This window comes from Callorhinchus milii, unplaced genomic scaffold (genome assembly GCF_018977255.1).
Source record: "Callorhinchus milii isolate IMCB2004 unplaced genomic scaffold, IMCB_Cmil_1.0 Scaffold5, whole genome shotgun sequence".
NCBI classification, from domain to species: Eukaryota; Metazoa; Chordata; class Chondrichthyes; order Chimaeriformes; family Callorhinchidae; genus Callorhinchus; species Callorhinchus milii.
The window spans coordinates 1,999,451-2,014,481 of NW_024704746.1; the positions used below are offsets into that span (position 1 = coordinate 1,999,451).

At 46.3% G+C, this 15,031-nt stretch overlaps 1 protein-coding gene across 1 annotated transcript in view; it reads left to right on the top strand.

The window, feature by feature from the left end:
- Nucleotides 1-15,031, top strand: part of frem1b (Fras1 related extracellular matrix 1b) — a 46,702-nt gene that overhangs the window by 3,391 nt on the left and 28,280 nt on the right. Inside the window, exons 5-16 of the mRNA XM_042335710.1 lie at nt 237-560; nt 1,035-1,143; nt 2,588-2,719; nt 3,461-3,805; nt 4,596-4,738; nt 5,760-5,956; nt 6,957-7,047; nt 8,063-8,230; nt 9,225-9,433; nt 9,770-9,863; nt 11,660-11,912; nt 13,028-13,222. Of these exons, the coding sequence (XP_042191644.1) occupies nt 237-560; nt 1,035-1,143; nt 2,588-2,719; nt 3,461-3,805; nt 4,596-4,738; nt 5,760-5,956; nt 6,957-7,047; nt 8,063-8,230; nt 9,225-9,433; nt 9,770-9,863; nt 11,660-11,912; nt 13,028-13,222 (2,260 nt within the window). The remainder of the gene's footprint in view (nt 1-236; nt 561-1,034; nt 1,144-2,587; nt 2,720-3,460; nt 3,806-4,595; nt 4,739-5,759; nt 5,957-6,956; nt 7,048-8,062; nt 8,231-9,224; nt 9,434-9,769; nt 9,864-11,659; nt 11,913-13,027; nt 13,223-15,031) is intronic.

Sequence of the window (15,031 nt, forward strand, 5' to 3'; positions counted from 1 at the left end):
ATAACAACAAAAATATAGCAGGATCCCTAGAGAGTTTTGGTTGCTCAATTTCTCAGTCAATCTATATTCTGTGAAATGCTTTGAGACCTGCCTCGATGACGTGATAAGGCAAGGACTATTATTGTTATTATTATTATTATTCTCCATGCTCTGGAATGCTACCCTATGTGAGGGTCGCTATATAAATGCAAGTTGTTGTTGTTACCGACCAATCTGATTTAATGCTCCTTTCCCAGGTGGAAAACGCTTGGATTCCTGTTAAGATTAAAGGCGGAATTCCAAACCAGCGACCAAAAGCTGCCTTCATGTCAATGTTCATCCTCGAGCTTGACCAGTTCATCCTCACGCCGCTCAGCACGGCAGCCCTGGACGCAACCGACGATGAGTCCCCAAAGCACCGGCTGTTCTTCAAGATCACCAAACCTCCAGAGGAAGGTTACATCACCCACTTGGAGGACCACACCAAGCCCATCACCTCATTCACCTGGCAGGACCTGCATGAGATGAAGATAGCGTACCAGCCACCGAACATCAGCCACACTGAAAGAAGGAACTACGAGGTAATAATAATAATTCTTGCATTTGATACAGCACTTTATCACGTCTTCGAGAAATCTCAAAGCGCTTCACAGAATACTGTAAAGTGTAAATACTGTAAAGTGAATTGACTGTATATTTTGTGGGCGAAACGCGGCAGCCAATTGCACACAGCAGCGTCCCACAAACAGTTGTGAATTGAGTGACCAAATTATTTTCATTTATTTTGAAGAAATTCTTCCCCCTGGAAAAGCGATCCGCCAATCGCCTAACAGCCAGGTTCCTACTTAATGCTTGGTAAACAAAGGCGTGTGGAGTAAGGAAACTTGCCCAATGTTTTGCCCTGCCCGGGAATCCTTGCATTTGATATAGAACCTTATCATGTCTCACTGAATTCACAACCATTTGTGGGACACTGTTGTGCGCAATTGGCTGCCGCCTTTTGCCCACAACTTATTATAAGAGAATTATTATATTTAATCTTTGTCATATTTCAGGTTGATTTTAAGGCAGTCGATGTATTTTTCCTGGACAGCGCTCCCATCATGGTCCATTTTTCAATCAGAACAGCCGAAACAAATGCTCCCAGGGTTTCCTGGAATATGGGTAAGTGTATTTTCAAAGAAAACGTACAGCTGCCTTTTCTCTGTGAGTAGCACAATGGGGAATGTCAATTTATTACAATTGCCTTGTTTTTTTTTCCTATTTAGAACAGAATCACAGAAATTTAAGTAAGGAAAATGGGGCCTGGCCCATGATGTCTGCACTGGTGCTCGCTCCCCCACTGGAGCTCTCTACTCTAACCCCATTCCCTGCTCTCTCTCTCTCTCTCCATCGTGTCTGTGCTGGGGTTCCCTCCCCCACTGGAGCTCTCTACTCTAACCCCATTCCCTGCTCTCTCTCTCTCTCCTCATCGTGTCTGTGCTGGGGTTCCCTCCCCCACTGGAGCTCTCTACTCTAACCCCATTCCCTGCTCTCTCTCTCTCTCCCCATCGTGTCTGTGCTGGGGCTCGCTCTCCCACTGGAGCTCTCTACTCTAACCCCATCCCCTGCTCTCTCCCCCCATCGTGTCTGTGCTGGGGCTCGCTCCCCCACTGGAGCTCTCTACTCTAACCCCATTCCCTGCTCTCTCTCTCTCTCTCCATCGTGTCTGTGCTGGGGTTCCCTCCCCCACTGGAGCTCTCTACTCTAACCCCATTCCCTGCTCTCTCTCTCTCTCCTCATCGTGTCTGTGCTGGGGCTCGCTCCCCCACTGGAGCTCTCTACTCTAACCCCATTCCCTGCTCTCTCTCTCTCCCCATCGTGTCTGTGCTGGGGCTCGCTCCCTCACTGGAGCTCTCTACTCTAACCCCATTCCCTGCTCTCTCTCTCTCCCCATGGTGTCTGTGCTGGGGCTCTCTACTCTAACCCCATTCCCTGCTCTCTCTCTCTCCCCATCGTGTCTGTGCTGGGGCTCGCTCCCCCACTGGAGCTCTCTACTCTAACCCCATTCCCTGCTCTCTCTCTCCCCATCGTGTCTGCACTGGGGCTCACTCCCCCACTGGATCTCTCTACTCTAACCCCATCCCCTGCTCTCTCCCCATCGTGTCTGTGCTGATGGTCGTTCTAGTGAGTACTAATGTTACTGTATGCCCATTAAATACACAGTCAATTCACTTTGCATATTCTGTGAAACGCTTCGACATCTCAATGACATGATAAGGTTTTATATTAAATACAAGAATTATTATTACTGTAATATTAACATAGTTACAGTGAGTGAATTTAGCTCTGTTTACACTGCAACTTTGCTAACTTTTGATCAGTTTTCTTCCCAACTGTTAACCGGAGCATATGGGAGAGTGGGATTAGACAAGGTCGACCAATGTTTCAAAATATGTGGAGTTGATGGGCCAAATGGCTTGTTTCTGTGCTGTAGTGTTCTGTAATTCTCTAATGTCAAGGCTTAGGGTCTGACTGGTCTTTTCTGCCCTGCTAGACAAAAGTCATTTGTTTTTGTTGGTGTGCCCCATGTCCTGTGTTCTGATCTTCGGATCTCTTCACTGTCCAGGCCTGGACTTGTTGGAAGGTCAATCTCGATCAATCACCTGGGAGAACCTGCAGATAGTGGACAATGATAACATCAACGCTGTCCGTCTGGTAACAGTGGAAGGTCTTCAGCACGGGAGGCTCACTGTTCGAGGTAAGGTAACGTGTATTCTCATGAGCATTTTATTATTGCTATGTCAGCCTTTCATTCACACTGCACCGTTACATACAAAACAAAGCACCGGTGACAGACCAGTATCGTTAGTATCAGCCTGGTTTGGCCGGTAACACTCTCTCTCTTATCATGGTTCAGATGATCACGGCTTCTAATCCCAAATCAGGAATAGTCCAGTGAAGAATGAAGAATATTAAAGATTCTGAAATACTGTCCGAAGTAAGAAAGGATTTTTTCCCGATGTTCTGGGCAACAATTCCCCTAAATGAGTGGATCAGTCACTACACTTGACAGCAATTCCTTGTAAAGTGGCTTGAGACATTTCTGGGGGTAATAATACCTTTTAAGAAAATTGAGTCCCACAACTGTGTGTCAGACACTGCTGTGCGCAATTGGCTGCCCCATTTCGCCCACAAAATATACAGTCAATCCACTTTACAGTATATTCTGTGCAGCGCTTTGAGGTGTTTGAATGACGTGATAAGCCGCTGAATCAAATGCAAGGATTATTATTACTAATTATTATGATGATTACTGTTCAAATATGGCAGCAAAGCCTACCATATTTTTTGTCGACTTTTCTGTATTTGAAAAGTCTACCAATATATATAGGTTTTCAAATTCATATTTTACAAAAAGATGATGTATATTTCTGATGGCTCTGTGTCTGATCACGAACCCCCTTTTTCCTGGTTTAATTCTCAATTTAACCATCGCCAGATGGCAAAGGCTTTCTCTTCACCGTGCGAGACATCAAGGACGGGGTCGTGCGCTATCACCACGACGACAGTGACACCACCAAGGACTACATTGTTTTCAGAATCTCCGACGGGAAACACGTGGCTCGACACAAGTTCCCAGTCAACATCCTGCCCAAGGACGACAGCCCTCCCTTCCTGATCAACAACCTGGCCCTCCAGCTCGCAGAGGGGGAGCTCCTGCCCATAGAGGACCACATGCTCCTTGCCTCCGACTTTGACTCCAGCGACGATTATATTCTGTACCGCATCACACACCCACCCAAAGCCGGGGATATAGTGAAGAAGACAGTCTCTGATCTGCCAGGTAAGGAAAGGCTGATGGTGTTAAAATGGTGTGGTTAACAACAATGACAAACTATATTTACATGGCGCCTTTCACGTCAGGAGGATGTTCCAAGGCGCTGGACGGTCAGGGAACCGCAACGGAGCTGGGGGTTGGGATCAGGAGGGAGGGTAGGGATTGGAGGGTGACTGAAGACGCGGTCAAGGAAAAGGGTCTTGAGACGGGGCTTGAAGGAGGCAAGGGAGGCAATGTAGATCAGAATCATCACTCAGCCCACCTGAACTTCTCAATCAACTAATTTTGTGGCTGGTGTCAGTCTTGTATTGGCATCAGTGTTCTTTAATGTTGTCAGATATTTGCTCGCCGGCAAATACCAAAGGCAGCTATGGAGGCTTAGGGGTATTTCATTTGTCGTATAAACGCTCTAAGTGAGTTAACGGGAACCGAACTTCAATGCAAACTTTTTGAAAAGATTTTGGAGAGGTCATGTGCCTTTCCTTCCACCTGGTTTGACGTCAGGTTCCACCATTGTTAAGCGCTCCGAGACTGCCCCACACGCATAAAGGCCGCTATTTAAATACAAATTGTTGTTGTTTTTGTGCCAGCCCGGCTCAGTCGGTAGCTCTCTCGCCTCTCGGTCACTAGGTTGTAGGTTGAAGCCCCACGTGAGGACTTGAACTTGTGGTCTACGCTTGATGTTTTGTTGTGGTGAGGGTGGGGGGGTGTTGGGGTTGCCATAGATCTGATCCTTCAGATGAGGTGAGGGAATAGCAAGCTTGTTTCACTGCCTTTTTGAACTTCATTCCCACAGGCCTTCCAGTGACCAGCTTCCTGCAGCGGGATCTTATCCACGGATTGATTTATTACCGGCATTCTGGAGGCGAGATCTTTGAGGATTCAGTAGTATTCGTTCTGTCTGACAGCCAGGAGCCTCCTAATCTCTCCGATCCTCAGGCGAGCTGCCCCAAGTAACATCCTGGATCTTAATTCTCAAAAGCATTAACCACCGGTGGCCACACTTTCAGCCACTATGCCCCAAAACTCTGGAACACTCTTCCTCTATCCCTCCATCTTGCCCCCTTCTTCCCCATCTTCAGGCCGCACCTGAAGACCTTCCTCTTCGACCGTGCCTATGGTTACCTCCCCCCTCCCTTTGGCTCGGCGTCATGCTCCACCGCTATCAAGCGCTCTGGGACGCTACCCTGCATGAGGGGCGCTATATAAATGCCAAGTTGTTGTTGCTGCTGCAAGGTTTTGCACAATGCAGAAGATCAGAAGAAGTGATGAATATTTACACTAAATATTGGACTGTCCATCAAACTTTGGAGAATAATTCACAAACAGTGATATTCTTGTTACTTAACAAGAAAAAACTCTTGTTTCTGCACTTATCAGGTCTCAGTCTGGCTCAGTTGGGAGCACTCTCGCCTCTTAGTCACAATGTTGATGAGTTCAAGCCCCACTTTGGTAGAGTCTGGAGTGGACATTCCAATACAGAGGTGGGGGTTCTTCACTTCTGTGGGCACCATCCTTCGGATGAGACATTAAACCAAGGTCCCCTCCGTGTTTATTTCGGGTGGATATTAAAACACCCACAGCAATATTGGAAGAACAAAAGGAGTCACTCCCAGTGTCCTGCCCAACGATCCCCAGATAAATTACTCATTCTTTCATAATAGTAATCCTGGCATTTGATAGCGCCTTTTCACGTCTTCGAGTTGTCTCAAAGCGCTTCACAGAATACACTGTAAATTGAATCGACTGTGTATTGTGTGGGTGAAACACGGCAGTCGTGTCCCACAAACAGTCGTGGTTGCTGTGTGTGGGACACTGTTCAAATTGGCAGCCGCTTTCACCTACAAATTATGCAAACACTACATTTTACAATACATCTTATGAAGTGCTTTGAAGTGTTCTCCAAGACTTGATGCTGCATCGAATGCGGGAGTTATTATTAACTTTTATTCTCTTTCAGACGATGATGGTTCATGTGACCCCCGTGAAGGACCAGTTGCCGAAGGAGGTTATCGGGACCACCCGCTCGCTGGTGGTGAAAGAGACAGAGATTGGTTACATCACCGAGGATCACCTGCACTTCACAGACACCGAGTCCCCAGAGAATGAGCTGATGTACATTGTCACAAAATCCTGCTTCTTCCCATTCAACCGAAAGTATGTTATTGAGATGAATGCCTTCTGCACATCCCTTGTCCCATTGGCTCCACCATCAGTGGCTGTTCTTTTAGTCACTACTGCCCAAAACTCTGGAACTCCCCGCCTCAGTCCTTCCACCTTGACCCCTCTTTGCCCATCTTCAGATCGCATCTGAAGACCTTCCTCTTTGACTGTGTCTAGGGTCACCTCCCCTCTCTCCCCAGTTTGGTGTCAAGCTCCACTGTTAAGTACTCTGAGGACCCTACCCTGCAATGAAGAATGCAATATAAATGCAAGTTGTTGTTGCTGTCAAGCCTTTTTGCCTAGGGATTAAATTATCATGTGCCTTTTCTTTGATTATCTTTTACTTCTCAGCTCTTGAGTTTATATGCCTTTCAGTGATTAGGTGTTAGACGGCTCAGTCAGTAGCACCCTCGCTTCTCAGTGACTAAGGTTATAGGCTGAAGCCCCACATTTGGTCTTTAGCTCACAGTCTAAGCTTGATGTTCCATTATGGTGCTGGTCAGAGTGGGGAAGAGCATCTGCAGATGAGACGAGACCCATCTGAGCTGTTCAATTGGTTGTTGAGAAGAGAAGGGAATGTCTCCTGCTTCCCTTTTCCTGCAAACTTCCAGATAAAATTGGTCCTGGCTCCCTGAGCTTGTCTATGCTTTGGTAGCCCAGTTGTTAGTCGATGGACAAATTGCTTACTGGTGTTGATAATTCCTTTAAAAAGAAATAGTAATGATGATTTGGTTGTCCAATCCATGACTGCTGTGTGCGATTGGTTGCTGGATTTCGCCCAGGGAATACACACTTTACAGTGTGTTCTGTGAAGCACTTTAAGAATTTCTCAATGACGTGATAAGGCACTATATCAATTGCAAGGATTATTTTTATTATTGTTATGATCACCACATGTGATGGTAATTGCCTTTGAGACATTTTGATGTTGTTAGACATGTGTCAAATGCATAGATTCTTATTCTTTTAAGAAGCAGATTGTCTTGTGTTACAGAAGGTACGACGCAGGGAAGATATTTTTCACAGGCAGTGTAAAGAACACGAAGAAAGACCCCTCTATCCCAATGTTGAAATCGTTCACACAGGTATCTGAAAACAAAGCAGATCACATTACCTGAGCGATAATTTCCTTCATTCACTGTATTTTATATATCAGAATTTTGGAATCACACCCATCCTCTTGGAAGTCCGGTCCCTGAGCCAGACAGGTCTTCAGGACACTGCTGATGTCCCACCAGCCCAGCCTGGCCTGTCAGCATGATTTGGATGGGCAGATCAGTCATCGAAGACTGGGATTTTCCCACTCAACTCCCAGTAACCCTGCAAGGCAAAGGCTTTATTTAGACCATAAAACCACACCCAAACAGGATGCTATGGCGTAATACCCCCTCCAGTGAAACCATCCCTCCTATCTCAACTCCCAGCTCTTATAGGTGTTAGTCTGGCTCAGTTGGTAGCACTCTCACCTCTGAGTCAGAAGTTATGGGTTCAAGCCCCACACCAGGCCTTTGACCTTGCAGTTTATGTTGACACTCCAATCCATTGTTGGGGGAGCGCTGCACAATCGGCGGTGCCATCTTTTTAGATAACACATTAAACTAAGACTCTGACTGCCAGTTCCCAGGGTGGACGTTATAAAGAGCGCTTACTTAAAATGAAAAAGGAGTTTCTACCGGTGTCCTTGCCAACTATCCCCTAGATAAACAATTATTCACTTCATGGTTCAAAGGGTAATTAGATAGGTACTTGAAAAGGAAAAATTTGCAGGGCTATGGGGAAAGAGCGGGGGAGTGGGACTGATTGGGTAGCTCTTCCAAAGAGCCAGCACAGGCACGATGGGCTGAATGGCCTCCTTATATGCTGTAATATTCTAAGATTCTATTGTTGTTCGTGGGACATTGATGTGTGAAAATTGGCTGCCGCATTTGTCTACGAATACATAGTCACTATGTTTCACAGTGAAATCCCGTGAAACGCTTTGAGACGTCTCCACGAGGCAATGATTATTATTTATGACTGGCATAACAGGTGCTGTAAAAATGCAAGTTTCTTCACTTTCCTCCTTGTTATTGGACTCAGACGTTGTCTCTCTCTTCGCAGCACGCGGTCAGACACATGAAGGTGGCCTACATGCCCCCGCAGGGAGACCTGGGCCCTGCTCCGCTGCTGGTGCAGTTTGTGTTCTCCGTCACAGATCAGCAGGGAGGCACAGTGACCGGCCTTGTCTTTAACATTACCATCATGCCTGTGGATGATCAGCCGCCAGAGGTATGGAGAGCCACACAACGTGGACCTCTGAGAAAGTCTAGTTTATTTATTTAAGACGCTGTTGTCTTGTCCTCTGTTCATTTTGATCTGTACCATCTGTTTAATCGCACACTTTCACCCCGACCCAAGACCACTTTATGTTAAGCATGTTGCACATTGAGTACATGAGACCAATTAGATTCACTCCAGCACCAACTGACAAGCTCCCTGGGCAGCTTATGAGGAGACAACATCGTTTAAACTCCTTTTCTCTGCATTAATATATATATATATTTATACTTTTTAAAAGTGGTGAATTATTGTAAGACACACACATCTTTATAGATCCACTATTATTTAGGAAATAATGTGAAGCAAGATGGACTTTAATAGCATTCTCTGTTACAGTGATTTCTTTTTCCTTACGATGTTGTCCAGGCGAGGGTCCAAGCCTTTAGCCATTCTCCGGAACCTTCTCCTAGGGCCCCTTTCGCCTTGTCCCAAAAACCCAGGCTCCCCCCCCACAGCCACAACCGTTGAAATGAAGTGTGAACAAATAACCGACTTCCGGGTCGTCAGGTCGCTGCGATGTCACTTCCTGTGGGCGATCTATGAACAGGAAGTGTTGCCAACATCATTTCCTGTGGCTGTGTGGATGTGGATGTCTATGTGGGTGCTATGCGCAGGAAATGGCATCATTTGGTAAGGTGGCCATTTTGTAGTGTGGGAAACCGGGGATTGTAGCTATAAACACCCGCACGTAAAACCAGGGCCTACCATAACACGGCTGCCCTGTATCTCTTTGCCTTCAGTCAACTTCTCTTCAGTTAAATTCTTTTTAGTTAAATTGCCTTTCTTCTCCTCCACGTTCCATGTCCTCCCTGCAAAGCATTTTGAGGCATTCATACAAAGCGGAGAGTGCTAACCTTCCCCCCAAACCCTCCTCACCACCCAGGAACGTGTTCTTATCACACACGAGGCATGTCAACGAGATTCTTTGTCCGCTGCATGTTAGATTTTCACCAACCAAATCAAAGCGGAGGAGGGCTCGGGGTGCCTCATCACCCAGGCAAACCTGATGGTGACGGACAGAGACACCCAGGACGAGGACCTTCGTATTCAGCTGCAGCGCAGACCTGAGCATGGAGAGGTCCAGGTGCTGGGCAACGTGATGTGGGAGGGCGACATGTTCACACTCCAGGACCTCAGATCCTTTCAAGTCCGGTAAGGACTGCAAGCTCTCTTCTCCCCCCAAGTTCCCCCCCACTTTTTTCCTGCATTTCCTATCATAATTCCTTCAAAAATTAATAATAATAAATTGGTCACTCAATCCACGACTGTTTGTGGGTCACTGCCGTGCGCAATTGGCTGCCAAACGACTAACAACCGGGCTCCTACTTTACTGCATGATAAACAAAGGCATGTGGAGTAAGGAAACTTGCCTTAGCTTTTGATTATTATTATTATTAACTGTTGTTTTGAGTCTGCCTTGTGATGGAGGGTTTAGCAGGTTCTGCCGTGTTGTACTAATTTCCGACACGGTTTCCGCTGTGTTCACAGGTACCAACATGACGATTCGGAGACCTTGTCAGATTCAATGGTATTCACAGCCACAGATGGCTTTAACACTGCAGATGGAGTGCTAACAGTAAAGGTAATGAGCGAAGACAAAGCATCAATATATATCGCAGCATATGGCAATCTAGCACAGGGTTTTATGTAAATCTATGGGAGAACAATGAAGTGTAGTTTAATTCCTGCGGGATCTGACAAATGGATTAAGCTTTCATGCTTTACACTGCATGTACAACCTAAAATATATCAGAGGAAGATTTTACAGAGTGCCTGGGGACTGTTTGACTGACATTAAGTCTGCCTTTCGTCTTATAGTATTATGAACATAAGAGATAATGCTTTCAGGAATTAGGTGAGCAGAAGAGGAGACAGAGTGAGAGAGTGAGAGAGTGAGAGAACTCCATTCCAGCCACAGGGATATTTCCATGAGTAGCTGCAACTTGCAGTCTTAAGCGAGAGATGGTTTTCCAACATGTGTCAGACAGATACCGGGCTGCCGAAGGGAGGAGGGAAGGGAGGCGAGGGAGGGAGGCGAGGGAGAGGGAAGAAGGAAGGAAGGAAGGAAGGTTTATAGGATTGTATCACGTCAAGACATCTCAAGTAATCACAAATTTGGCTGTCATTTTGCTCACAGCGCCGTCATTGGCACCAGCCTTCAGATGAGATGTTAAATCGAGGTTCTGTGCGCTTGTACATTTGGGCAGTAAAACATCCCAATTCAAACAGGGAAGAGATCCTGGCAACAACCCCCATATCCATCAGTTATTCACGTCAATACAACTGCAGGACCTTGCAAGTGCCAGAACCCCAGTTGTATTGATGTGAATGACTGATGGATTTCGGGAATTCCAGCATTCATCTCTAAATACACAGTCACGTCACTTGACAGTCATTTAGTATGTGGGGATGTTGCTGTGTGCAAATTGGCTGCCTTGTCACCAACAATCGATAAATATTAGGTCAGGTTATTAAGGAATATGGGGCAAGGGCGGGTAACTGGACTTGAGGTACTGATCAGCCATGATCTTACAGGCTCAAGGGAACGAATAACTACTCCTGTTTCTGTTTCTATGTTTCTGTGTTTCTACTAAATTCACAGTCACTACAGTTACTTCCTTACAAGTAATATTACAAGTAAATAGTTGTTCGAACTTGGAATGATCTGCCTGAAAGGGTAGTGAAGTCCGATTCGATAACAGCTTTTAAGAGAGAACTAGACAGTATCTGGGGAAGACGGGTTTGCTGGGTTATGGGGAGAAAGCTGCTGATTGGGGTTAGTGAAAGTGACGCTCTGTCAAAGAGCCGCACAGACTCGATGGGCCGAATGGCCTCCTTCTGTGCCGTAACATTCTATGAAAATGAATATCCCGTGAAGAGTTTTGAAACTCCCAATGATAGTGATTTTAAATGTAAAGATCTTATTATTATTGTTAATGGTAATTATGAAGCTCATTAAGACAGTAGACTATAGCCACATTCATTGTGTGCAAGTGCCTCGATTAGCCCATAAAATACACAGTCACGCACTTTACACTATATTCTCTGAAGCGCTTTGAGACGTCTCAACGGCATGATAAGGGGCTGTATCAAATGCAAGGATTATTATTATTTCTAAGTCTAGATGCCATTACTTGACATGTTAATGGCTGGTATATTCTTTGATCATTCATATTAATAATAATCCTTGTATTTGATACAGCGCCTTATCACGTCTTCGAGACGTCTCAAAGCACTTCACAGGATAGACTGTAAAGTGAATTGACTGTGTATATTTTGTGGGCAAAACACGGCAGCCAATTGTGCACAGCAGTGTCCCACAAACAGCCGTGGATTGAAGTGACCAATTTGGGTTTTTTTTTGCACCTTTTGGTGCAGATTATACCGATCAACGATGAGCCCCCAGAGTTGGGGCCAAGGCTGAAGTCCGCACTGCGCTGCCCCGAAGGGGAAAAGGTCACCATAACCACCGAGTACCTGCACGCAACCGACATGGACAGCGACGACATGAGGCTGAACTACATGATTGCCCGAGCACCATCGTACGGGGCCGTGCAAAGAGGGGGCGTCACTGTGGACAAGTTCTCACAGCTGGACATCAGCCGAGGCTTGATTTCCTACTGGCACACAGGTACTGACGATAATCCTTGTATTTGATACAGTGCCATATCATGTCTTCGAGACTTCTCAAAGTGCTTCACAGGATATACTATAAAGTGAATTGATTGCACATATTTTGTGGGCGAAACGCGGCAGCCAATTGCGCACAGTAGCGTCCCACAAACACTCGTAGATCGAGTAATCAAATTATGACTTTAAAACCTTTTTTTTACAGCCCTTACATGTGGAATTACACACAGCATTTCCCAAACAATTATAGGAGCAGAGACGTTGATCAGACCAACTCGTTCTGTTCCCACAGCCCAACTCTGACCCCAACTCCTTCTATTTTTGTTAGGTAAGGGTAAAGTGGAGAGCTGTAGCTCGGTGGTTAGAGCACCAGGCTTCGGGACCACATCACTCCCACCCTCGCTCGCCTCCACTGGCTCCCCATCCCCCAGAGGATCGAATTCAAGATCCTCATCCTCACCTACAAAGCCATTCACGGCCTCGCTCCCTCCTACCTCTGCTCTCGGTCTGCTCCACATCCCCCGCCCCAACCGCCCTACCATCGGTGGCCTTCAGCCTCTCAGCCCCGAGGCTCTGGAACTCCATCCCCAGTGCCTTTGCCGCCTCCTCCCTTTCCTCCTTCAAGGCCGATCTCAAGACCTTTCTCTTTGACTGTGCCTTCAGCTCCCCTCTTGACTCTCTACCCCCTCCTCGCTCCCTCCCTTCCCTCCGCTCACCCTGAACATTTCCCCACTGCTCGGGTCCCAACCCAACTGTACAGCGCCTTGGGACGTCCTCCCGACGTGAAAGGCGCTCTATAAATGAAATCTTGTTGTTGTTGTTTATAGGACACTGCTGGGCGCAATTGGCTGCCACATTTTGCCCACAAAAATACAATCAATTCACTTTACAGTATATTCTGCGAAGCGCTTTGAGATGTCTCCAAGACGTGATAAAGCGCTATATCAAATGCAAGGATTATTATTATTATTGGTACACTTACGCTCCTTAGATGGAGTTCGAAGTGATTTCACGCTTATGTTTCTGCATATTCTACCAAAAGAAAGACAATACAGTATCAAAATACATTCCTCCTTTTTGTCTCCAACACTCCCCCCACCGATCACCTCTATCCAGGAGGTGAAATAGGTTACAGTTCCCTTGTGGATACAGTGACGGTCATTGTCTCAGACGGTGAGGCGGGCACTGTGGACAGCTGCTGTTACGAAGGACCACTTCCGCCACCGATTCCGCTCCATGGCTCTCTCCCCGTCTACGACCTTAACATCACGATTCTGCCCGTCAACAATCAACCTCCGGCCGTTCATGTTGGTGAGTCAGTGAACACACATTGCCTTCAGGTGCCTCCATCTGTCTGAGCAGGGGGAACGGGGGGGGTGTTGGTGGTGGGCGGTTTGGTACACTGGCCTTTCACCTCTGGGGCCGAGCTTTGAATCAAGCTGAGTCCTGTAGCTCAGTGATTAGAGCACTCGCCTCGCAAGCGAGAGGACCCGGGTTCGACTCCCGGGCAGGGCGAAAAGGTAGGCAAGTTTCCTTACTCCACACGCCTCTGTTTACCCAACAGTAAGTAGGAACCTGGTTGTTAGTGAATTGGTGGATCGCTTTCTGGGAGTAATAATCCCTCAAATAAAAATGTGCTCACTCAATCCACAGTCGTGGGACACCTCTGTGCACAATTGACTGCCGCCTTTCAACAGCAAAATATACAACGAATCCACTTTACAATGTATTCTGTGAAGTGCTTTGAGATGTCTCAACGACGTGGTAAGTCGCTACATCAAATGCAAGGTTTATTATTGTTATTAAGCGATTGAATAATTTTCTTTAAAAAAAGAAAAATAGCCTCTCATTTTGCGCTGCGTGTGGCTGATGGTCTTATCATTGAAGGGGGAATGTGAGGTAGTCAAGCCTGGTAGGAACGGGAGACTTTGAAAGTGTGGTGGTGCGGAAGGCTGGTCAAGGTCACTGGTGATAGTGCAACCCATCTGCTAGCCTGTGTAGTCACGGCAAATATTAATGTACATGAACACTCTGAGGGAGTTCTTCATCCAAAGTTAAGATTCTGCAGAAATCATATGTACTGAGCACAGCTGGTAAACCCCATATGGTCACTGTTCGCAAACTCCCACATATAGGGTCTGATTTAAATAGATAATAATAATAATAATCCTTGCATTTGATACAGCGCCTCATCACATCTTCGAGACGTCTCAAAGTGTCTCACAGGATACACTGTAAGGTGAATTGTATATTCCACGCCAGCCAGCCAATTGCACACAGCAGTGTCCCAGATCGTTTAAAACGGTAAGGGGTTAATAAATCCAGAATTCTGCTATGCGTTAACCTGCGAAACCCATTTGGACTCGAAATGTAAGATTTGCTGGAATTCAGTCGAGCAGAATTGTTAAGTGTCAGTCTGGCTCAGTTGGTAACTCTCCAAGTCAGTAGGTTGTGGGTTCACGCCCCACGATGGGGGAACTTTGAGCTCACAGTCTAGGCTGACATTCCAGAGTGGCGCTGGGGGAAGCTCTGCATTGTCAGAGGTACCGTTCTTCGGATGAGGCGTTAAACTGACTGTGCCAGTTCAGCTGGATGTTTAGGATCCTGTGGGGCTATTCGAAAAGAGAAGGGAGTTTCGCCCAGTGTCCTGGCCAACAATCCCCCAGATAAAATTCCCCATTCACTTCTCATCTGTGTGCGGGACATTGCTATGTGCAAATTGGTTGGGGTCACATTCACCTACAAAACACACATCCAATGCAGTTCACAGTAATTCCTGCAAAGTGCTTTGAGAGACATCGTGACAAGGCATTTATAACAGAACAGTCCGTCAGGCTAAGACTGGGTCAAATTTCAGGTCTTGGATTTGCAAAGAAAAAAAAAATTGTTTTAATTTTTCTCTCTCAGAGCGCTCTGTCTGACTGGGAAACTTTCCATTTTAGCTGCTTTACGTTCCCTGCACTCCGGAGCATCTGTTTTGTGTGGGGTTTTTTTGTGTTTGTCTTAAGTCAATTGATTTAAAATGTGTGAAAATCTGAAGTCAATGCCAGTATTGGGGAAAAAAATAGCAGCTTTGTTCTCTATCTCCACAAACAGCTGGTAGCATTAAAGCCAATGTTT